A 25,854-nucleotide genomic window follows, 5' to 3' on the forward strand; every position below is an offset into this window, starting at 1 on the left:
GCTGAATAGTCTGACCTTGTGCAAGTTTTTGATCCATCTGTGACTTTGCTCTTTATTTGTAATAGGATGAAAAGGAAGGAATCAGCACAGGAAGTTCTTGTGTTTTAATTGTCATTTAACTTTAATTTTACTATATGTAAATTGCTTAGAACAGAAAGGAGCATTCAAGGGACTAGTATATGTAACAGTCGTGTGCCAGGGACAGTGCAGACGTTTAAGAAGATAAAAGTTCACTAAGAGGACAGAGCTGTAGTGGAGAATGAGTCGGTCTTGTTAAAGCATATTTCAATTGTTAGGTCCCATTGACAAGTTCTTTAATTAGACGTAATACTAGGTCAGTGGAAAGACTGTGTTTGATGTGCTGCCTTTAGACCTACTCTGTAGTGAGGCTTTCATAATTAGGTAGCTAAAATTGCTCTTTTTATATCTTAAAGACAATGCAAGCAGTCAACAAAAAAATGGATCCACAGAAAACACTACAAACAATGCAGAATTTCCAGAAGGAAAACATGAAGATGGAAATGACTGAAGAAATGAGTAAGTTTAAGAAACATGTAATGTTCTCCTCTTTTAATTACCCAAGTTTATGTCACAGCAGTCCCATGTTCTGGTCAAGTGCATAGATGATTAAGACAGAAGTTACACCAGTGTGAGAGGCATTCATGCCAATACAAAACATTCTTTCAGTATTTTAACTGAAGGGACGTGTAAAATATGCTCTTCCAGTAGCACACAGAGATGATGACAACGTACACAGGGCTTACACAGGTCAAAGCCAGACTCGGTCCCAGTACTGAGAAGGGAAAGTGGACATTATCTCCCATAGCCAACCAAAAAGATATCTTCAACTCACATCACCTGCAGAGGAAAAGTTAGTTTTCTCCAATGGAGTCTGTGCCTATACAAACTGTTCTTGGGGGCAGGCCCCAAGCCTGACAGTAGAAGGCCAATTCAAAGCTAATATTGGAGGGTTTTTGTGTCATGATGCTTTGTCTAGGCATTTGTTATTATTATTTTCACCTTACTAATCGATCTTTTGCTTATATATAATAGATTCCAATTGGTGTTTTTATTTGTTTTTTGTTTGTGTGTGTGTGTGTGTGTGTGTGTGTGTGTGTGTGTGTGTATGATTCTTAAGCTATTTCTCACCTTTGTTTATTAGTTTGTTGTGTTCTATTTTCTTTTTTTACTGGCCTGTTTGTTTTCTAAAAAGAGAGAAAGATGGAGTAGAGTTGGACAAGACTGGGGATGTGTGGAGGATTTGGGACGCATGAGGGAGGGGAAACTCTAAACAGTTAAGAAAAAGGTTGTACCATAGTCATTACTTAGCAGTTTTTAATTTTCCGGAATAGTATAGAACAGTGGTTTCTAAAGTCTCAATGTGGTATCACAGTGGAGCCCAGTTCCTGTTAGAGGAGAGGCAGTGAGCTCTTGTTTATGCTTTTATGTCAGAAAATACCATAGGTTTTAGTTTCTAAGCAAATCATGGTAGAAAATGGTGAACAAAAGAATGTGGCCTCAAATCTATTCAATGGAAAAAGGATAACATCTTCAACAAATGGTGCTTGTCTAACTGGATGTCTACGTGTAAAAAAATGCAATTAGACCCATATTTGTGACCATGTACAAAACTCAAGTCCAAGTGGATTAAAGACCTCAACATAAAACCAGAGACCCTAAACTGGTTAGAAGAAAAAGTGGGGAAGAGCCTGGAACACATTGGCACAGGAGACAACTTCCTGAACAGAACAGCAACAGCCTAGGCCTTAGGGTCAGCAATTAACAAAGGGGACCACATGAGGCTGAGAAGCTTCTGTAAGGCAGGAGACACTGTCAACAGAACAAAGTGACAATAGCTTCAGATTTCCAGTGTATTTGACAATCTGTCTTTAACAACAATAAAAATAACAAAAACCCTGCACACTCAAGGAATGTGAACAACTGCCTACTGGGTCAAGGATGTAATAAGGAAATTAAAGACTTCCTAAAATTCAATGGAAATGAATGCATAACATACCCAAACTTACGGGACACAGGTGAAAGCAGTGCTAAGAGGAAAGTTGATAGCCTTCTAAAGAAATTGGGGAGAACTCATACTAGTAACTTAACACCTCACCTGAAAGCTCTAGACAAAAAGGAAGCAAACAAACCCAAGAGGAGTGGAAATCAGGAAGTAATCAAACTCATGGCAGAAATAAATAAATTAGAAACAAAGAGAACAATATAAAGAATATAAATGGCAACAGGTATGATAGACACAGTGGCTTCCTGAATAAATGACATCTTATTGATTATAGATTAACTTATAGATTTAAGTTGAGTTCTTCAAAGTGGATCTCCACTGTTGTATAGCTGGAAACCATCAAAGCATGTTAGATAATGATCATTATCTAGATGATAATTCTTTTGTCATCAGAAAAATTTCCTGATAATGTTTGAAAGAGCCTTTCTCTGTTTTTGTAAGGCATGAAATAGAAAACAAACAATGGTTTGAATTATCACTGATGACACTCATAATGTTATCATCATGAAGGGAAGGCCACAGTCTCATGGGGAACAGGAGGCTGTAAGCCACTATAGTGATCCAGTTTGCTCTTCTAGATGATAAACTGAAATGCTGGCCGGTGAGCTGAGCTAAGCTGCTAGAGCCCTGTCTCCAGACAGCCAGAAAATGATACTATGATGCAAAATATTGACACATAAATGTTTCAGTCCTGACCAGGGAGTGCTGACAGGTCACTATGCCATTATTGGTAAAATACATATTGGGATCAATTTGTTGGGAAGAAGTTTGAGGTCTCATAAATAAATCGTAGTTTATACTGTCAGGGGATGTAAGAACCAACAAAGTAAAATACTCAGTTTTAAAGAAAGATTGTCCTGGCTAGGACTTCAGTAAGATGTCATTTATTCAGGAAGCCATTATGTCTGTCATAGCTGTTGCCACTTATATTTTCTGTACTTTTTAAATCTAAAATAACACTAGTTAAAAAAACCCCTTATAATGTGTACATTAACAAAATTGTCACTGCAGATAAAGTCAAAGTGTAAATAGGCATCCTCTTTTTCTTTCATTGAAAGCACTTTTTTGTATCCTATATTATATCCTGATTATAGTTTCCTTTTCTTCTACTCCTCCCAGGTCCTCCCCACCTCCTTTCCTATTGGGATCCATCCCTTTTTTGTCTCTTATTCGAAAACCAAAGGGCTTCCAATGGATAATAATTAATATAATAGAGTACATAATAAATATAAAATACCATGAAGCAAAGCTAACACATCATAATAGGAAAGGAAAAAAGCCCCAGAGGAGGAAAAAAAAAAAAAGACCCACTTGTTTGCACATTTAGGAATCCCATAAAAACACAAAACTGGAAGCCATAATATATATATATATATATATACAAAAGACCTGTAGGGTTTTTTAAGGTGTGTGTGTGTGTGTGTGTGTGTGTGTGTGTGTGTGTGTGTGTGTGTGTTAAACAAGATAATTTTTAAAAAATGACAAAAGCCCTGACATGACATTAGGAGATAAGGAACTTCCAAAGATGCCGTTGAATTTGTTTTCTGTTGGCACCTACTGCTGGGCATGTACTTTGTTTCCCCAGTGAGACTACCATGGATAAAGTTAAGTTTTCATTTGCAAGTGGTTATCAATTGGAGACTGCTTCTGGGTTAGCGATGGGGTAAATGTCCACGTCTCCTCTGAGCTCTTGGAGCCCACCTGTGCATGCTGCCTTAATCTCTATGACCTCACATGTGTGTCGAGCTTGTTTAGAGCGGCTTGTTTCCTTAGTGTCCTCTGGCTCTTACATTCTTTCCACCATGTATTCTAAACAGGGTTCCCTGAGCTCCAAAGGGAAGGATTTGATGGAGACATCATTTCAGCCTTAGTGCTACAAGTCCTCTCACTCTGCACTGATTGTCTCTCTGTGGGTCTCTATTTGTTCCCGTCTGCTGCAGGAGGAAGCCTCTCTGATGTTGGCTGAGCAAGGCTCTTCCGAGTGTAGCAGAACATCACTAGGAGTCATGGGATCGCTAATTTCTCTTAGTAGAACACTAGTCTTTGGTTTTATTCTAGGCCCCTGTGCAGTCTTTTCTTGCTCACCCAAGCAACGTCGAGTATGGGTTCCATCTTCTGGAATAGCCTTAAGTCAAATCCCATATGGGTCGGTTACCTCTACAATGTTTTTGTGCTCCATTGCCCAAACTTACCCACATTCAGGTTTTGGAACAAGGCCTGTGGATGTGTTTATGTCATTGTCACATGTCCTGTTTGCTGACTGTGCTTCTGCGGTGCTCACTTTCTGTCCCTCCCTCACCTGTTCTGCAACACTTCTTCACAGAGACCGTCGCAGACCTGGCCTGGTCTTTCGCCTGCTTTGCTATTGTTACCATTCAGGTTACACCCTGTTGACGTCACACTGTAGAAGCTTTCTTCTGGAGCATCCCAGTGGGATCATTGCAGTGTGTTCTTGCTGATCACAGAGTCACAACAATAACAACGGCAACAACAACAAAAGCACATACAAAAAATAAAAAATAAAGCAGGGTTTTTCATTTTGTGTGTGGTTTTGTTTTGTTGTTTTTGTTTTTGTTTTTAAGGAAAGATTTGATAGGCCAGTATGAATTCTGAGCCACACAAAGTCAAAATGACTTGCTCTTAAAGCTTCTCAGTATTAAATACAAGAACTGAGATCCTAATTTGGTTCTAATTTTTGTCTTAATTTGTGCTTTTATTTCTTAGAAATAATATTCTATGACATTTCATGTGTATCATAAGCTTTTTAGCCCTTTCTAGATTTACATTTTACTATTTAGCCAGCAAAATTTAAAAAATATCACCAATATCCAGTTTCATTATAAATGACCAGGCTACAAAAAGCTAGTGTGCACAGCGAAGCAGGGAGGCCTGCTGGTGTCACAGATCAGTCTAACTTTTTCTCCTGGGTCAGATATAAGATCGGTGATTCGGATATTAGATAAGATGTCTTGTGATGTTGCATACCATCTTATGATGAAAGGAACACTGAAGTTCTAAAGTGTTTGTGCTATGGTCTTGCCCCAGATGGTCCACTGTTTCATGTCATAGCTCATACGCCCGTGAAATGTAGGCTGTTAGCTGTTGAGTGTGAATGAGGACATGCTAAGAACTCCCTGTAGCTACCATGTCAGATGCTCAGTCTATAACTAGGCTCCCACCTGGCATTTTGGTTATAAGGAGATCAAAGTAATTTGTTTACCATTCCATTTCCTCTGAATATTTTGGGTAATTCTTATCAGAGGCTAATATCTCTCCCCCCACCACCCCTTTCTGGCTTTTGCCAACATTCTCCCTTCAGTTAACAACCAAGCAGAATAAGTTCTTCACCTTGAATTTGTCTCTGTTGCTTCTGTGTATATCTCTGTCAGGACAAGTCTTAGTTCTTTCCTCCAGATCCGTCTTACTCATTTCCGGTAGGATGTGCTCTCTTTCTGATGAAAGTCATTGAATGTTCATTCCATATACAACAATATGTTGTTTTGTTTTCTATTTGGGAACACACCAGAAGTCGTCATTCATCATCTGTTCTTCCATTGTGTGTGTGTTGCGTGGCAAACACAGGCATGTGTGTGTACAGATTCAAATGTAAATATGTAATCTTAGCTTTTCCCAAAACCAAGAATACCTGCCCTCTATAACTTAAGCTGATGCTCTCTAGTCAGAACTCTTTCCATATGTATTTGGGGTTGGAAAGAAAAAGGGAGGGTGATAGCATTAATAAGCTTGTGCAGCTTGGTCAAAATTACTAAAATAGCCATACATTTTACCTGTATCTTGGAAATACGATAAATAACCTGAAGGTTAGTTTTCTCCTCGATGGTAACAGACAGTTCGATTGTTGCAAACTTGTTCATGAATAGAATTAATAGCTTAGTGGATACCATTTGTAGAATCATATTTAAAAACTATAAGCCTATATCTGTACCTGTCACATAGATTTGTTCAAGATCCTACTTTTATAAATAATTTTTTATTCTGGTGCTGGAACTTAAACTCAGGGCCCTTTGCATCATAATCACAATGTTACTGAGGTTTGTTTTATTATAGGATTATGTGTTTAAAATGGTATTATCTCAGAAGTGTGTTCATCAGTATAAATCGTTGATGGTTGAAACTTGAGTTTTGTATTTGGTAGTTCCTTAAACATTAAAAATATGTCTGTATAGTTTGATTATATTCTGAAAATATAAATCTAACTTGTAACACATTTGAAAGTAATCACTTTGTTCACTTTCTTTTCCCTGAAAGTCAATGACACCCTTGATGACATCTTTGATGGCTCTGATGATGAAGAAGAAAGCCAGGACATTGTGAATCAAGTTCTTGACGAAATTGGAATTGAAATCTCTGGAAAGGTGAGAACAGCTGCTCTTCATAATGAAAATGGCCTCAGCCACTGCTCGGCTCGTTATGCTACCTGCACGGTTTTCTGTGTGTGTCAGAAGAATGTGCGTTCTCTGTCCTCATCCAAATGCTGACTAACTCTTCCCCCATCTTTGTCTGTAATATAGATGGCCAAAGCTCCATCCGCTGCACGAAGCTTACCGTCTGCCTCCACTTCAAAGGCTACCATCTCCGATGAAGAGATTGAACGGCAACTCAAAGCTTTAGGGGTGGATTAGATCAAAAAGCCATATTATTCTCACTTTGTTCTAAAGTGGGCCCAGTATAGATTCCTTTTACAAAACACATTCATTTTTGCAAAGATGAAGACCATGAGTGAACAGTTGCTTCCTGACCCATGGCTATTTTGTATCTTTTGCCAAAGAATGCCAGTGATGCAAAAATGGGAACAGTTTGGGTTTTAACAAGAACCACCAAGGTCTGATGATGTGTGCAAGCTGAGTTCTTTTCTGCATGGCATAGAGAAATGGTGTCATTATTTAGTATCGGGTTGTGTTCTAAATCTTTTTTACACCGAAATCAGAATTCTTGCTAAATGCTAGTAGGCACCAACTTAAAGAGACTTGTAAAAATATTAAAGGTATATCGTTAATTCTCTATCTGTCACTTGTCCTTTGTAGACAGTTATGTTAGGACCACAGGCAGTGCAGCTGCCAAATTGTTTTTAAACCATCTAAAGGAAGAGTGCTATTTAAACATCTGTCTTAAAAACTGTCATGAGCTTTTACTTTTCTTCCATTTTTCTCCCTTTGGGAGAACATTCTAGTTGGTAAGTTTATTACCTTTCAAAATGTGCTTGGCACCTGCCTTAAATAGCACAAACATATTGTGCACATCTTTAAATTATTTTAGCTGGCAAAAAAAGAATTACATTTTAAAATAAAATAGAGACTTAGAACAGTTACCCAAGCTGTCTTGTAAAGCTTGTAAAAAGCAAATTGGATATAATTAGCGAAATGAAGAAAGAAGACACTGAATTAATAACATTTTATAGTAATGAAACTACACTTTGGTCTTTCTTCCAAGAACTGAGATTTTCTCCATATGAATTATAACTAAGTCTGTGTTGAGTTTTGAATTGTATTAATAGACAAGTTAAGCCCACTAAATTAAAGCCATTCTTCTAAATGAAGTACCACTACTATGACAATACTTGACCTAGATTTCTAAAGTAAAAGCATTTTGTTGTTGTTGTTGTTATTATTATGTTTTTGGTAAACAAACTGCAACTTTATCAGAAATTACTGCCAAAAGTGCACCATTGTTTTAGCAGTACTTTTAAATGTAAGATAGCTATGTCATAGAGCAAGAGAAAGGAACAGATGCCACAGAGTTAGAAGTAGACTTTAGAGTTAGGTTAATTTAGAGGAATGGTGTTGTAAAGTATGGATTGTGACACATCCCAACACAACAGTGTAGAAATTACGATGAGTGTAACCTGGCTAATCCCGAGGGATAGACCTTTGGACTGCGGTTCGCAGAGACAGACACATACTCCCGACTTCCTGAGTGGATCAGGTAGGTGCAGCGAGCAGAAGCTGCACCATCTGCTTTCGAATCCATGACCGTTTTGCGTTCAGAGAGTAGGCTTCCATTCTAAGTGCGCAGTTTATATCATCCCTGGACGGGAATGAGTCCAAACATTGTACTGTATCATGGGGTATTCACCCAAACATGTTTTGGATGTATATAGTAATGCTGTCTAACCTAATTTACTTCTTGTTTACATGTGGGAAGTTTGAGTTTTAAGATTATTTTGTCTTTAAAAAAAACCTCAATAAAAATTTATTGCTCTTATCTATTTTTTCTTAACTCTTTACGTTATTTTTGACTGTTGTTAAGATTAGAAAACTTGCCAGGTGTGGTGGACGACATCTTTAATCTACAATGTGAGTCCAGGACAGCTAGGGCTACACAGAGAAACCCTGTTATGAAAAAAATTAGAAACTTTGCATATATCTAATAGCTTAAACAATAATTGTAATTTTTCTGTAAGGAAGTTTAGATATCTATGCTATTTAAAAATTTTAAACACAGCAGGAAAAGTCTGTTTTAAGAACTGATAATTGTTACTGGATCTGCTTTTGCCAGTGGGGCAAACCCAATAAGTAGTAGTTTCCAGTGAAATTGACCTGATCAGGCTTTTCCTGCAGTATTCAAGAACAGTTCAGAGTCATATTTTCAAATGCACAAGTATCAAATAATTGCTTCCATTTTAGTCAAACAAAGATGCACAAAACTTTTGACCCAAAATTGATGGTAAAATTATTCTGGCTTGACTGTCTATGTTTTGGGAGCCACATTCCAATCACAGTACCTTCATTCTCTCTTTTATTAAAAATACGAGTTCACTGTAGACCCTTGAAGTATAGGATATAGTGATTTTTTAAATTAGTTGAGCATAACAAATGATTTTTTAGAAACTATCTTGTTGGTAATAGGATTTCTTTAGCGTTTATAGCAGAACTGCATGGGCTTGCCAGCGGACAGGGAGCACTACTACAGCAGCGTCTCTGCTGTGAGAAGAGGTCCATTTCAGGTCATGGAAATTCCAGGATCACAGAATGTCATGTTGCATGGACATGCCAATACACATGATGATGACACTTGGTATTAGGCTGCATAAAATGACCGTGTGGCAGGCTGTGTTACACAGGGTGTTCTTCATGCTCGAAGGGAGTGCCTGGTGGGCATGGGCTGGCTTAAAGCAGCCCAAGACTGAATTATATGAACCAAAGGGAAGAAAGAGTCTGGCAGGTCTAGGCTTTATGTTATTTGACTTTCACAGTAATTCATATTTTATTATCCCCCTTTGAATGCTCATAGGAGCAGCCTTCCTTCTTGGATGCATGCTCCCCACAAGCACAGTGTCCACATTTCTGGCCTGATTTTGTGTGCCTAATTTAAAACTCTGCTCTGATTTATGATATCCTTTGTTTAGCAAGGCTCGTCGGGGGTCTGAAAAGAGACCTTTTATTTTCTCCTTATTACAAAAAGGCTTCTCAGCAGCATAAAAGGGTTAATTTTCCAATTTTGTCTTTGTTGAAGCTGAGTCCACAAGGTGACTTAAAATGGTTCTTTTAACCTTAATTCCTTAAAAAAAAAAAAAAAAAAAAAAAAAAAAGGTAAAGTAAGCCTAAGGGTTGGGAAGCCTAAAGGTTATGAAGTATGGACACATATTCTCTGTCCTCCTTCAGGACCTTGAAAGACACATTCCCCCATCCCCTAAACTCCTGACTTCACACACACACACACAAAAAAACCCTCATTTCTACCATTAGAGATACAAGGTACACTGTACGAATGTGTTTTTCAGTCACTTCTATTAGGTAATGTCGGTATAAGCGATGATCAGTTCTTTGCATTTTAATGATTTCCCCACTGGATTCCTGGAGGCAGGCATTTGTGTAGCCCACAAGGACATAAAATAGAAAGTCTGTGCAGTCTTTGGTATTTATTCCCCAGAGTCGGAATAGTAACAGTAAATTGCATTTATTTCCTTAATTGCAGTTTAGGACTCTATGCGACATAGAGCCTCTCTGTTTTAAAGGTTAAAATCTAATAAAATATTAAATATAGCTAGAAAATAGTCTCAAGATGCATTAATGCAAATAAGTCTGCTGACGGTGTCTACACTTGAAACATTATAGTCACAAAATTATGTTCCAATCATATACATTTGACATATAAATCATACCACCATATCCATATTTAAAATATAAAGAAAGCAACTAGTCTAGATTTATATTGCATTGAACTTTGCTTCTATTTACAAGTTTCAAAATGCAGTGTGAGTTTTTGCATATGTTTGCAGTGATACTGCCATTTGCAAATTAGTATGTGTTTTAATCAGTTTTTAAATACCTATTATTAAGAGATATTTACATATGAGAGATAGTCATTTGGAATTCTTAAATTGTCCAATATATATTACATGTTACATCTGTGCCTCAGTTTGGATAGTATCTGTGGTACTAAATTGAGGTATGCCCTTAGCCTTTTTTCTCTTTTTATTTTGAGATACAATCTCACTGGGTTGAGTTCACTTTGTAGCCAGGCCAATTTGGAGTTTGTGATCCAAGATATCTTGAGAGCATCTGGGATTGCAAGCTTGTTGCCAGCAGGCCCAACTTTAGTTCTGTTTGGTAATTTAAAAAAACCTGGATGGTATAATTTATTTAGTAAGTATTCTTTTTTTTTTTTTTAGATTAATCTACTTATTTAATTTATGAGTGCTCTATCTGCATGTACACCTACATGCCAGAAGAGGGCGTCAGATTCCAGTATAGATGGTTATGAGCCATCATGTGGTTGCTGGGAATTGAACTCAAAACCTCTGGAAGAGCAGCAGATCGTGCTCTTAATCACTGAACCATCTCTCCAACCCAAAGAATTGTTTGTTGTTGTTGTTGTTGTATTTGTTGTTGTTGTTGTAAGTATTCTTAACTAACGAGGTCTCATCTAATTTCAACTTGTCTTATATAGAATAGGTTAAATGAATATTGCTGGCCGTTCATTCAAAATACCTAAGCTGCTATGCTACATTTGCATCACAGTATAGGGCACTTCTATGCAGAGTTTCAAAAGAGTTCATTTTCTGAGATTTAATGAGTATCTTCATTGCTATATTCCCAGAAATGAAAAGTTCAGTATTTCCAACTTTTATTAATAATGAATCATATTGTAACCAATCATAGCAAAATTGACACATTGTTAAGGGACCTCAGGTGAGTTTCTACAATGAGATTTCAAAAATACTTTAGTTTCTACTAGTTGGCAGGTGTCCACTATGCATCTCATTCCTTTACCACATTTTTATACATACTATGTGTAAGCACTTTTCTAGTCACTGGAAAAATAACAGCAAAGAAACCACGTAGCCTGGGCCTGTTGCAGCTTACAGAGTAATGACAGAAGCCTCAGGAATCCCTAAAGCATATTTTTTTGTTTGTTTTTAGATTTCAGCTGTGCTCAGGATTAAACCCAGTACCTAAAACAAACTAGGGCCTACTCCGTCACTGAGTTTAGCGCACAGCTTACAGTGTTTTCTGTAACAGAGCAGCAGAGAGCTAATGTCTGTGAAAGAATACAGACGTCATGCCTGAATATTCCTACAGAGCTTTCTAGAAACGCTTCCTTAGGAGCAAGTCCTAAGTGTTAACTTCAAAGACGCCAATAGATTCTGACTGAAGACAGTTACTTGTGGCACTTCAAACATTACTCAAAAAAAAAAAATCATTGGGATTCGTGGCATACTCAATATAAAGCAATATACTTTTGTTTTTAGATTTATTAATTTATATTTTATGTGTATGGCTGTTTTGCCTACGTGTATGCCTGTGTACCCCATGCATGCCTGATGCCCATGGAGGCTACAAGAGCCATTGGTTTCCCCTGGAAATGGTGTGACAGACAATTGCGAGCCGTGCAGGTGCTGAGTCTGGAACCCAAGTTCTTGGAGGAGCAATGAATGCCCCTAACCAGTGAGCAACCTCTCAGTCAAGTCAATACAATCTCAACCTGGACCTTCCCTGGTTAATATTCTATAAAAATTTTTTCTTATTGGTTAAAAAATTAAAAACAATAAATTGGCTTAGAAAAGAAATTTTTTAACTAAAATCTCCACATGTGCCCTGGCTTCTCCCCACTCCCCCGTCTTTGTGTGTGTTACCAGCAGGAACCTGGAGGGCTTCCTGATTGGTGGTTAGTGTTTTAGAATTAAAGTGAACACTGTGAATTCCGAGAACAATTAGATACAATGTTTCACTTTAAACCGTTGGCTCTTTTTTAAAACTGTGAAACAGAAATAACTGCAGAAGTTATTGATAGAAGTTTAGTCTAGTTTTTGAAGCTAACCAAGTGAGTAACTTCTGATTTTGCTCGAAAACGGAAAAGGATGGAAAACTGCCGCACAAATGCCTACCACGCACGATCTTATCTGCACTCAAGATGCTCCTTCGAAATTGAGAATAGACTTTGATTGAGACTCGTTTTCACCCGCTTTTCTCGCTGCCTTCGGTTGCAAAACCACACTCTTACTACTTCTTTCTCCAGATTCAGTTCTTCAGCCATCCGCATGATCTCCTGCGAGGAAGGCTTGCTCTGCTCTCCAAAGCGTCTCTCCAAAGCATCCTTAGCCGCGATACTGGGGGGAGCGGGGTGGGGTGTGATGGGGAAGGGTTGGGATAAAATTATGTTTCTCTAAGTGAAGTTCTTGGAAGAATAAAATGAAGTCTAACATTCTAAGTATTACCACGAAGAAGTATAACTTACAGATTCTAAAAGCACTCGCGAAAGACGGATCTCCGACTTTTTTTTTTTTTTTTTTTTTTTACACAGAGTCATATCTTATTCTAGATAACCTTACCAAAATCTTAAGCGAAAATTAGGGAACCCAGGTCCTTTCTGTATATTTCACTTTATGCCACAAGGGGGCACCAAGTTCTTGCCAAAGAATAGGAATTGTGGGCCTAAGTACAACGCTTCCTTCCTGTTCATCAAGTACCCAAGTCATCCCCATTATTTATAATGCAGAGAATGTGTAACTGACAACTACCCGCGATAAAACCTTTTTCTATTTCATATTGGTACCGCCCAGAACCAAAACATCACTAAATTGTGCTTCCTGGTTGAAAAGATCGGGGTCACATTAGACCTTGACAATGACATCCTGATGACACCATTGTTTTCTTAGTCAACGCACTGCCTGAGTAGAGCGAAGACAGCAGTGAACTATTCCACTGGTAACCAAAATGTCTGTCTAAATAGTGAATCAGGCAATACACATTTGTCCATCAAATGTTTAAAAATGCCATCTCCATTTCTCATGAATTTGTTTTTAAAACATTTTCCTTCAGTTATTTATATTCACCTCATATGCTATGTTGCTCTTATACGACACCTAACTGTTGATTCCGTGTGAACGCTATTTTTTTTCTCTAGTAAATTCATTATTTCGAAAGAATACCTGATAGTTGTTCTCCGTTTCCTTTTCCTCTCATTGGCTCCCACTTTCTCATTGTACAAAGCTGTAATGTGGAAAGGAGGTAATAATAAATAGATAGTAAATTTAAGCTAATATTCCTTGGTTTCAACTTTTCCATATAAAATAATGCAAACTATAATTACTATGACTTTCTGTCTTAAACGTTTGCAAACTCGGTCATTTTATATTGCATAAGCATTAAATAAAAATAAATAAATCTCATAAAGATGACTTTTCTCCAAAACCTATCTTCACCTCCTCTTAGACCACTCATTGAAGATGCTTCCAAATTTTGTGCTTGTATATTTTTAAGTATGTGTGTGTGTGTGTGTGTGTGTGTGTGTGTGTGTGTGTGTGTTGTGTATAGGTACCCATGGTGGACAGATGGCATCAGATTCCTCCTGGTTGGTATAAGAGGCAGGATGTGGGTGCTGGGAACTAAATACTAGTCCTCTGCTAGAGTAATGTGTGCTCTGGATACCTGAGATGTCTCTCTCTCCCTCGCTCTCGCTCTCTTTCCCTTCTCCCCCCTCTCTGTGTGCATGTGAGTGTACTGTGTGTGTGTGTGTGTGTGTGTGTGTGTGTGTGTGTGTGTGTGTGTGTGTATATATAGAGCATATTCAGCATTTTTTTATGTTTTTTAAATTTTATTTTATTAATTTATTTATATTACATCTCAATGGTTATCCCATCCCTTGTATCCTCCCTTCCTCCCATTTTCCCCTTACTCCCTTCCCCTATGACTGTGACTGACGGGGACTTCCTCCCCCTGTATATGCTCATAGGGTATCAAGTCTCTTCTTGGTAGCCTGCTATCCTTCTTCTGAGTGCCACCAGGTTTCCCCATTCAGGGGATGTGGTCAGAGATGGGGCACCAGAGTTCGTGTGAAAGTCAGACCTCACTCTCCACTCAACTGTGGAGAATGCCCTGTCCATTGGCTAGATCTGGGTAGGGGTTTGAATTTTATGTCAATGCTTTGTTATCTAGAAAGCATCCCTATACAGCTGTGCTTTCCTCAGCAGATCTATTTCTACACTTGCATTGCATCAGGTGCCCCCCCCTTATCCATCAAGATATTTACTTTTCATTACAAAGAGAGTAAAGCCCCCCGCCCCAACCTCCCACCTCAGCATGCATTCTGCCAGCCCTAGTCATTGCTGCAGAGATTTGCTTCCGTACCTCCAACCTGCTCGGCTTCCTCCAGCCACTTGGATAAAATGGCTTTCAGTTTACATGCATTTTTGAAACTGAGCTGCAAGTTTTCAAAGCGACAGATGGTTGTTTGGCTGAATTCTGAGCCGTGCACCGCGGCCAGAGCTTCGCCCACATTTGTCTGGGTGTATCCTGTGAAAAGGTGAGACAGCTTTACCTCCAAAGTCACCAGGAAGATCAGTGTGGGGCCATCAGCACACACACTGGCACTCCATGACTTACTCATTAAAAATTCTGCTATCATTTGACAGTTTAGTATTATGTAGGTTTAGGATAGAATTGTAAAGTACATAAAAATGTTCCTTCTAGTGAATAAATCACTTGGGCTCACATATAAACATAATAGTAGCACTAAACAGAGATACCATGAACATGTCATAACACTGGATAATGGACTTAGAAATTCTTGGTCTTTTTATGATTATCGAATATGATACATCCTCAAAACATTTGATCCATCAGTTATAGTATCCAAAATGCCCAGTGATTGATGAAGCATATTCTTATGTGACTAAAAACTTCCACAATATATTGTTATACCAAATAAAACTAAGATTGAGGCTTACTTTTCCGAAAAACATTTCATTCAAGAGGGCTAGCTATGGTCCCACATTTTAAGCATACCTCCACACACAGTTACTGTATTACTTGGTAACATCTATTTCCCAACCAAAAAAAAATGGTCCATATGAATTGCCACAAACATTTCTGCAATATAAGGGAAAATAAGCTATCAACATATAATTTTAAACATGCACAGCAATAGAAACAGAACTGAAAATAAGTATGATAATGACGCCTCCTGCTGTTTATTGCATGTAGTCAGTACATATTATTTCAGGGCCTACGGCTATATACCTATGTGTATAATATGATTGCATAGAATGCACATCAATAAATGTCGTTATAAATTACCTATGCCTCATTCAGAAGTTCAGAGGGCTATCATTTCAACCCATTAAAAAATGCATTTTTTTTCATGAATTTGAACTACAATTAGTTGTTATGGGTTTTCTATTTTAGAAAGTACTTTTCAGTAGAAAATGAACAGCGGTTTGGAACAGACAGTTCAGAAAAAGGGAAATACAAATAATTACCAAACATGAACAAATAACAATAATTGAAAATGAAATTTAGCATTTTGAATGGAACTGCACTGCAGTGCCACTTCATCTTTTCTGATTCAAAGAGTCCCAGTGACTAGGAGCACACGGGTCCTTCAGCCACTGTGTACTTACTTCCTACTCTGGTCATTTGCCCTGTGCTGGAGACAGAAGAGATATTTGTGGTGGAAAAATCCAGCAGAGTTTGACAACATCTATCAAAATATATCAGTGTTTGATCCACAGTTTTGCACCAACATTTTCTCCTCGCATGTTTATATAGATGCAAAAATATAATTATAGAATTAATAACTGTGACATCATTTTCATTACTAAGATATTAAAACCATGAAAAAGACCTAGTTAAGTAATTAGTGTATTTCTATTTATAAGGTGGTAGTAAATAAATACACCCCCAGTGAACTCTTGAAAAACTCTAAGTTCTCCAAAATATGTATGTATAAAAGAAAATATGTTCTTGCTTTTAGATATGTAAGATATCTCTAGAAAAATACACAAGAAGCTAACGCTGATGAAGAAAAATGACAAGCGCATGGTATAATGCTGTTTATGCAATTTCATCACTTTAAACCATGAATGCAAAATCTATTCAAATATTCAGGTAGAATATTAAATAAAGGAAGTACTTTACAGCTAAACTTGAGATAGGCTAAATCTGAGGAAGGAATATTAATTTAAAATCAATGTTTTTATTCTGTTAAGATTTTACAAGGAATTAAACAATTTTCGTGTTTGTTTTAGTTTTCCCAATTTGACTAGTGAAATTCACAGGAGCAACTGAGAATGTCTTGGGCTTTCAATCAGAGTATAAAATATTTCACAGTAACTAGAGTAACCTTTGCAGATGAAGTTGTCTGACCCATCACAGTTAACAAAAGCGTACCTAACTTAATTCTTCTCACTTTAAATTCGTTGGCAAATTGCTCGAGTTCTCGGATTTCTGGGGAATCCATGTCTATTGGCTCTTCGACCAATTTACTTTTCCGCCTGAGCTCCTGCTTAAATTCAGAGGCCCCAGGGTCCTCTGCCAGGAGAGGCTGATGCAGAGGAGGAAAGCCATGGCTCAGGGTGTGGTCAGGAAACTTGTAAAGACAAGGGGTTAAGCTGCCTGTGGATAAAGAGAGAGGGAAGAGGCACTGTTGGTAATTATGCAGATCTCTATAGAAGCAACACTCTGTTAAGGCCCACTGGTCTCCAGAATACCTCTCAGTTTGCATTTTGAGGCAGAACTTTATTATACAGGCCAGGCTGACCACAAGCTAGATAATTCTGCTACCTCAGCCCCCCATTTGCTTGTGTTACTGGTAATGAATGCCACACCGATTCAGTCCTCACTAACACAAGTCACCTTATGTTCAGTCTCCTAAAGTAGGAGCCAGAGTTGGTGGCTACCTTCTACCTTCCCCAGAGGAACAAGACCAAAGTTAATGTCAAGGGAAGAAAAACTTTAAAATAGCTGACTGTAAGATTCCATTTTTTCTTGTAAAAAGATATGTATTCCTGAGAGTCTGAGCCTCAACTCTAACCAGGATGCACATGTGGATCTCTGTCTTCTTAATTTAACAAGTGACCTGTAGTGTCACTTGTGTTAATTAAGGCAAGAAGTTTTTGGAGTATCTGCTATCCTAAGAATTCTTATAACGAGAAAGTCAATTTTACAGTACTATAAAGGCTATTGATTTGATAGTAAATGCTCAACGTCAATTAGAAAATAAACATGTTTTTAAATCTGATAAAGACATAAAACTTATGAGATTAAAATATGAGATTGTAGTTAAGTGGATTTAATGAGTCAGAGAAACAAAAGGTAAGTTTAGGAATTCTATTAAAGTATGGTAAAAAGTTCTCGTGAAGAGAGTGGAATCAATTTCGTTTTTCACAATTATTTAAAGAAAGCTATAATAAAATACAAAGGGTTGGGGGAGGTGCAATTCCAGACATGAAAGGGAATTACCCATAAAGGTTTGCTGTGTTGGCTTGCCCTCACTGCAGTATGTACTAGTGACCAGGAATAGTCTGAAGAACTTACAGAGTCAGTGCTCATTTGCAGAGTAGATTCTGCCTCAGTTCAGAGTCCTAACTGTCAGGACTACACAGCAGAAAAACATTGGCATATTTTGTTTCACTTTTTCTTCATTGACAGATTACTATTTTTATTACTGAAGATCACACTTCTGCTTGTATTGAATGTCACGTATAACCAAAATCTGAATAATTGACCAGTCTCATGAACATAAATAAACACTTAAAAACAAGTTTCATAGATTATATACAATAATTATTCTCACAAACATATTAAAAATATACAAATAATCCCCAACCTCATTAATGAGTTAAAGAAATCAGTAATAATATAATATGTAAAGCAAATAATAATAACCTATTTAATAAACAATAATAATTTAAGTCAGCAAATTATTAGCTTGTAGCATTTATATAAGAATATGTAATAATAAGGTTCAGCTCTAAACAATATAATAAATATTTTTTCTAATGAAAATTAAACATATAAGTTCTAAGAGCTTAAATGACATAGCATGAAATAAATTCACCTACTTCACAGATGTGATAAAAGCTTAAGATAAATTATTTTTCTTTTTAGACTAATTACATCTTTCTGTGTATGAATGTTTACTAGCATGTATGCGTCTGTACCGAGTGTATACCTGCCTGTGGAGGCCAGCAGAGGGTATCGGATACCCTGAAAGAGGAGTCAGAGATTGTTCGCAATAACAGTAACTGCTGTGAACCACTGAGCCACATCCTCAACCCAGAAGAGAAAAAAATATTTTTGTTGCTAAAAAAAAAAAATGTATGCTGCTTTTATGAAACTGAAACTGTCCAGTTCCATAAATGTCAGGGTATCCTTTAGTAAGAAACGATCCTGTAAAGTCTGAATATTAACCATCCAGGCACCATTCCTCATACAGCACCTCATGGCCATCACTGTCCCGAGGTACTCCATGTCCTCTACAGGCCATGCCTGACCATTTCATGTCAATCAGAAAGAAAGCAGGAAAGATGACAGAGAAGAGAGAAAGAGGAAGGGAGGGGGGAAGGGAAAATATGAGAATGTAAACGGAAAAACAAAAAAGAACGAAGAGATTTCTATGACCTCGTTTTATTCCCAAACACAAACTGTTTTCTCTTCCTTTCCTCTTAAAACGTACTTTTAAAACAAGGACGTGCCCTCCGTTTCAGGCAGGCTTAGCTGCTACATCACATGGCTGTGCTGGGTCCTCGTTCCTTGCCATGAGGCTGAGGTACCTATTTCCCACGGGGAGAAACAGCCTCCACACTTGCTTCCTAAACTCCACTCAGCTTTAGAAGCTGAGAACGGACCAACCCCAGAGATCCTGGAATAGAATGCCGCGGATTTTTTGCTGGTTTTGCTTGGTTTTGTGTGTTCTAGTACAGGTTGCGAAGAGCGTTTGCAATTCCCCTCCTGTGATGTACTGTAGATGGATGGCATTGCATCCAAATACTCTGTAGAGAGGAGGAAGTAAATGCCCACACGTTTATCTAAGGAGAGCAAAAGAAGAATGCAGAGTTGAGTTGATGCAAACCGGAACCTGGTAGAGCAGTCTCATTAGTTAATAGGGCAGCCAGTCCTTCCCTTTAGATTGTAGGTGCCTGGACGGAGCTACAGGGAATCCAGTCCTCCTTATATACCTGACAAAAATCACTACAGCCCTTCCTTTCCTGTGTGTCGGTTTAACAAAATAATGAAATGAAAGGATCAGAGTACAGGCAATATAATAGCCATATAAAAAACAACTCCATGCCCTTTGAAAAAATTGTTTTAGTTTATTTTACTCCTCATAGAGTGTATGACACCAAACCTGCCTATAAGATGCTTCTATGGATCTTGAGGGAGTGGCTGACATTTCAGAAAAATCAAATGGCATAACTAGATTTCCATTGTTCTTTTTATACCTTCCCTTGCTCATTTTTGAATGGTTGTATTTTATGACTCAATTTGTGCAGCTTCCTGGGGAAGGAAAGCAGAAAAAATTCAGATTGTCTAAGATTTAATCTGCCACGGAGTGCATGCTAATGCTGAATATATGTCAAGAAGAAGACGTGCTGACAAAGTATAAAGCATATATAATATTGTAATGTCATCCCTCTCAAAAATATTCAAATATAGTCTCTGTGCATCATGGTGGGATTTCATTTTAGTGACAAAATATAATTTAATTTGAAGGCTACAATGATACCTCTAAATCTTGGTAGACAACTTCGTTCATGATGTTATTAGACCAGACTTTGGATCTGGTAAATGTTGATACACACACACACACACACACACACATACACACACACACACACACACACACACACACACACACACACACACACACACGAGAGAGAGAGAGAGAGAGAGAGAGAGAGAGAGAGAGAGAGAGAGAGAGAGAGAGAGAATAGAAGACGGTGTTCAGAGCTGTCAGCTTCAGCTGGCTCTTAATGGGACCCTGGGCTGTTGCCCTATTGCTAGTGCAGGCTGCATTATAGGACTCTGAGGCTAGCTATAAACTCTCTAGATAACTGTGGGCCACATTGATTCAGTGTAAGGGAGATTGTACCCAAAGGAATTAGGATCAGACATCAATTAGCCACTGGTCTGTGGCTGGTGTCTGTGTGTGTGTGTGTGTGTGTGTGTGTGTGTGTGTGTGTGTGTGTGTGTGTGTGTGTTGATTGGTTGGTTGGATGGTTGGTTGGTTGGTTTGATTTTTATGATAACTCAAGTCAAAGGATGTCCTTAAGGAAATATGGAAACTGGAGGCGCATGGGGATTCCTGTCCATCACGGTGACAGAGGTTCCCTCCAGCAGAGAGCGGCATGTGACCACACATATTACTTTCTGTTTATCTCCTTAAGTTTCTGTGAAACCTAAAGCAAGCATTCCACTCCCACCTCCAACAGCTCTTTGAGCGTTTTCTTTTTCTTTTTCTTTTTTTTAAACCAATTTGCAGCAAATTCCGTTCATCAATGAGGAAATTCTTTATGAATATTGATTAATTAGACAGTATATAAGTGATGGATTTTCAAAGGGAAAAAGCATTAACTTTAGATATTACTTAATTGTTGAAAAATAAAACTAAATTGGAGACATGTCTCAGGTGTCAAGAGCACTGTATGTTCTTCCAGAAAACCTGTATTTGATTCCCAGACCCCACCTGATGGCTTACAACTGTCGTCTATAACTCTGATTACAGGAGATCTAAAAGCCTTTTCTGGCCTCTAGGAGCAATGTATGCAAATGATACACAGACATACATGTGAGGAAAGCACCATGAAAAGAGAATATAATTTTTTTAAACCAGGAAAAGCCAAGGTTTATAAACAATTATTAAGAACGCCAGTCTTTGAAGTTGGTGGTTAGGGAGGTGGTGGGGAGTTTAAAAAGGGGAAAGAATATCATGAAAATGTATTGTATGAAAAAGTGTTTAATAAAATAATTTTAAGGAAGAATATCAGCCTTCATTTTACCATAACAGTTAAGATGCTGATTTACTTAGAATGATGCTTGACAAAATGCAAGAAATGCTAATTTCTTCAATGTTTTATTTTAAAAAGTCATGTTTTACTGAGAAGTTAGAAATTACTTGTTCCATTTCACTTTGAATTTCTAAGCATAACAGTGTTTCTCTTTGTGTAAGTGTTTACTCGGTACAAACATGAGTAAATTTCAAAACATTTCCTTCATATTTGATTCTTTTATCCAAAATTTTTACTGCTTGTCTATTTTTCTGCTCCACACTTCTCCTATTTTTCTTGGTTTCTCCTTGATGAGAGCTATTTTTCTGCTGAAATAACAAATACAGACAACTAAAGAATTAAGAACAAACTAAAAATATGTGAACAGTAGTTCATGCTTTTTTTTTTTTTTTAGCCCACTAATACATTTTCTTTAGCCATGCCCTGGAATTAAGCGGTGAATTTGGGCACAAGTGTAACTCATAGGGCAACTATTCCCATTTTAGGAAGCGATGATAAATGCTTTTACACAGACATCAGTGTACTGGCACTATACTTGAAATAGGTATGCCTCACTTCTCCTGAAGTCTGTGCTGCTTCACCTACCTCAGTAAAGCTTCAGAAACAAACCAGAAGGACCGCCAAGGCCTGAAATAGTCATTGGTAAAGTCTCCGAACATCAGGATGAGCATTCAGTATGTATCTCATATATATATATATATATATGTCTGTGTGTGTATATGTATCTTTCTGGAACCAGTATACAAAGAATATACTGTGACAAAAGCAATGCTCTATAAACTATGGTATATGATGGGATAGCCATTAGACACACGAGAGTATGGGCCACTGGAATTGACGCTGATTCAGTAGAGAAACTGAATTGTAAGTTCTTATTTTAATTAACTTTCATTTAAATTTAAATAACCACATGGGTCTACTAGCCAGTGTAGTACTGTTGCCAGAAGTCCCACGAAGGCAATAACAAGTGACAACCAGCAGTTTAATAGCAGTAAATTAAAGGGGAAAAAATGGACAAAAAACAACAAAATCATACAAAGCCAATGCAAGTACAGGACCATGTACAATAGGGGTATTAGGCACACCCTTGGGTTTCTGAGGGCCTCTGGAGCCTGGGGACACTTTTGCAACTGGCAGATGTACCACTAAGTTCGGAGCCAAAAGATCCGAAAATGTCTTGTTACAGTTCCCTCTTGTTACACTGTTCCCTCTGGTCCAGGAAATCCAACCTCACTTTCCCCAATTCCACACCACATATAAGGATAATTTTTCTTACCTGCCATCACTCCATAGGTGGATGGCTGGTTTCCATAATGACAGGAGGGCACAGAATAGTGAAGTCCCGTTGCTGTGTTCCCCACAGTTGTCATTGAGAAATACGCGTGCAAGCATTTAGGAGTTTGGATCAAAGACAAAATAGACGGGACTGGTAAGAAAATGTATGAGGGTTCAAGACACATTCAACTCATTTCAAGGTTACACATTTATACGATTCTTAAATTATATGCCAGTACGTACTTTTTTTCCTCACAGAGTCTTTTAATGAGCAAATAAAATCAGTCAAAGGTTGTCTCAGGTGATGAGATTCTAAATCATCAAAGTAGACTATTGTGTGGTCTGGGCTGTGCTACCAGAATCTCATAGGGAGGGGGGAAAAGAACTTGGGCCCCAAGTCCTCAGGATGTGTAACACTCTTGTGATCCCATCCAGTATAGACATCGCCCCACAGCTGCAGAGGCGTAGTCTGAACCTCACAGTGCAGCACAGTACTATACGGAGGGTGTCTCTGGAAGAGGGATACAGAAAGGGACTCTTGAATGGTCATAGCTGGTCAATTTGCTTATTTTCTTTACCAATTACTTTTACTAAGAAGAAAATGCCAGGATAAGTACCTTCCTGTTTAAGGGCACTCATAAAAATTCTGTTGTTTTCAGAGTTTTATGAAAACCGCTATGCAATTATGTTGATATTGAAACCATGTCTTGTGGGTTTTCTGTATGCAGGCAACTGATAGAACAGTTTCAATAATAAATGTTAATAATAAAGTCAGTAAAATACCTTACTTTATTTTGGAGGCTGTGTATTTATATATATATATATATATATATATATATATATATATATATATATAATCTCATACATAAGAATATACTTCCAAAAATTAGTGTGCATTTAGAAATAAGATTTGATCTATAAAAATATATCAAGCTTTAAACACAAATCAACATTTTAACAGCAAGGACTTTCAAAAATAAAACTACCAGGAAAAAGTTTCCTTACATATTTGCTTTCTAATTTTTCCTCTCACATCATATATACTATACTATACTAAGATAGTTATAATACAATACATTAATATTATAAGAGGTCATTATAATAAACATAACAAAATATTTTTACAAATAACATAATATATAATTAGGAATAATTGAGAATATTAACATATGATATAGTGATTAACTACATGAGATCTTTCCACAGAATAAATACATTTGTCTAAATATAGACCAATATTTAATTGTAAGCATCTGCATAACTTTGATATAGAAAGACATGACATGATTTTAGCATGCAGTGTATACATAGGACAATTTTAGTATTCATATAAAAAATAAATGAATCTTAACCGCATTTAATACCCAAGGGCTTTCATTAAAACACAATTTTTAATTATTTACTTAATTAGATGTGTATATAGCTATAATTTTATAGAAAATATAAATCATTTACAAATAATTTAAAGAGACTTTTACAAATTATTTTTTATTTGTGAGTCACATGTTATTTGTTTTTTATTTTAGGAAGTTAGATAAAAAGTAAACTAATTTATTAAATGCATTGTTATGTCTTTTTAAATAAATCAATAAAACTTAAAGCTAGATCATTTTGCTACACCATGATTTTAATCTTAAATTTTACTTTCTTACTGATAAGATATTTTTCCATAGCCCATTAGAGAAACAAAATATCATTTTTCTAATACTAAATTCCAAAAATGCATTATTTTAAAAGTATGGTTGTGCCTCATTTATTTAGATTATGTATGTAATCATTTTTAGGATTATTCGAGGATTAAATTATTTTGTTATATTTTCTATCAAATATGATTCAGTAAACTTCCAAAGTTATCTTTTAAGTTAAACTGTGGAAATTGTTAGTAGAATAAGTGATGTTTCCAGAGTCCAAATAACCTAATCTCTTAATTATTTAAAATTCAGCCAAAGATAGATGAAAAACCTTCATATATGCTTGTATACTGCCTAATTATCATAAAAATTTGTTTAATTGTTTTAAATCATAATAAAAAGCCAATTTTTATTTCTACATATATAAAATTTTATTTCATGTAGGCTATTACATTTTAAACAAGTGAAAGGTGAATACAGATTGTTGTTTCATGGAAGAAATGTAGTTAGTCCAAGGCTCTGGCCATCTGTAAATCGACTTTGAGACCAACTGTTATTGCATTAAGCACAAATGTATTAGCAAAGTGCGTATGCTTACCTGTGCCTAGATATCATGTTTGATCTCCAGTTTAACTTTTATTTAGGAATGTTAAGTAAAGACAAATTTATAAAGTTATTTTTAGAACTCAGTCTTGAGAAAGTCAAATTCTCTCAGCTCTAAATATTCTCTTGTTTTGTTTTCCAAGATTAAAAGTATGCATTTTAATCTCAGTTTGATAAAGCATTTAATTATTTTATTCTTTAAAGCTCACTTCAGTTGGTGTTAGGAATTTTTCAGTTTATTTTTATAAGGTTGTTTATAAAGAATACAAATATAATTCAAAAATGAAATGTATTTTAATACAAAGCAGCAGTACCTACTTAACATTAAACTAGTTTAGAATATTTAATTTTGATCTTTTATCCATAAACATTTCTATTAAAATCATTTTCAGAGTGAAAAATACTCTAGCTCACTATTTGCTTTTGTAGAAAACAGTTTTTTCTAGGCTGTAAAGTTAAACTAATAAATAGATAAATAATTCCCTTATGTTTTTAATTCTTAGGCAACTGTACTTTTACAATAATCTTAATTTTTAACTAAAGAAAGTAAAGAGGGGGAAATGGAACAAAGAGATTACTCAGTAACAAGATTCATCACATCCATTCTGAAGCTGTAGGCCCAGATGCGGAAGTTAGTACCTGTGGCCATCACGTTGGTGGCATGGTTGGAGACAGGGAGACACTCAGCCGCACTGTGATGCATTCTCAGAGGCAGAGTTGCAGAAGCATCAGAATTCAGAGGTATAAAGGTATCAGCCGAAGTAAAAGATTGGCAACTCATCCCCACAAGAGAGTAGAAAAATAAGACCCGCTGCTTGCCAGGTCACTTTTATTATATTACTGTATCAAAGGGCCGCTTCGCTTCTCTCGACCTGCATATATACATCAGGACGGCTCTGAGGCACTAGGAGGGAGCAGGCTAGTATTTATACTGGGAGAAAATCCGTTTATACATGTTAATCGTTTTTTCCCAGGAGTGCTCTTTGTTGAGCTGAACTGTGTTTTTTGCCCAAATATTATCTGTACCCTAGGAGGAACATTATTGTGGGATACAAATTGAGTGGAAGGCACAA

General features: G+C 36.9%; 2 protein-coding genes across 3 annotated transcripts in view; one reads left to right on the plus strand and one right to left on the minus strand.

Annotated features, from left to right (window-relative positions):
- The window catches only part of CHMP2B (charged multivesicular body protein 2B), a 30,494-nt gene extending 22,249 nt beyond the window's left edge, over positions 1-8,245 (plus strand). Inside the window, exons 4-6 of the mRNA XM_084801714.1 lie at positions 435-537; positions 6,293-6,399; positions 6,556-8,245. Of these exons, the coding sequence (XP_084657840.1) occupies positions 435-537; positions 6,293-6,399; positions 6,556-6,666 (321 nt within the window). The 3' untranslated portion in view covers positions 6,667-8,245. The remainder of the gene's footprint in view (positions 1-434; positions 538-6,292; positions 6,400-6,555) is intronic.
- A 3,554-nt stretch (positions 8,246-11,799) lies between these two features.
- Positions 11,800-25,562, minus strand: POU1F1 (POU class 1 homeobox 1; the record flags this gene model as incomplete). 2 transcript variants are annotated; one of them, XM_084800798.1, is made up of 6 exons in its annotated part: positions 11,800-12,593; positions 13,416-13,476; positions 14,614-14,778; positions 16,654-16,878; positions 22,549-22,620; positions 25,421-25,562. In XM_084800798.1, the coding sequence occupies 6 exons, from the start codon at positions 25,560-25,562 to the stop codon at positions 12,383-12,385; spliced, it is 876 nt and encodes a 291-aa protein (XP_084656924.1). In that variant the 3' UTR covers positions 11,800-12,382. The 2 variants fall into 2 exon arrangements, with proteins under 2 accessions (XP_084656924.1, XP_084656923.1); XM_084800797.1 differs by having other exon boundaries at positions 22,549-22,698.
- Between the last annotated feature and the right edge of the window lie 292 nt (positions 25,563-25,854).

The sequence above is a fragment of the Acomys minous genome (genome assembly GCF_964271855.1).
Source record: "Acomys minous genome assembly, chromosome: 11".
In the NCBI taxonomy this organism is placed as follows: domain Eukaryota; kingdom Metazoa; phylum Chordata; class Mammalia; order Rodentia; family Muridae; genus Acomys; species Acomys minous.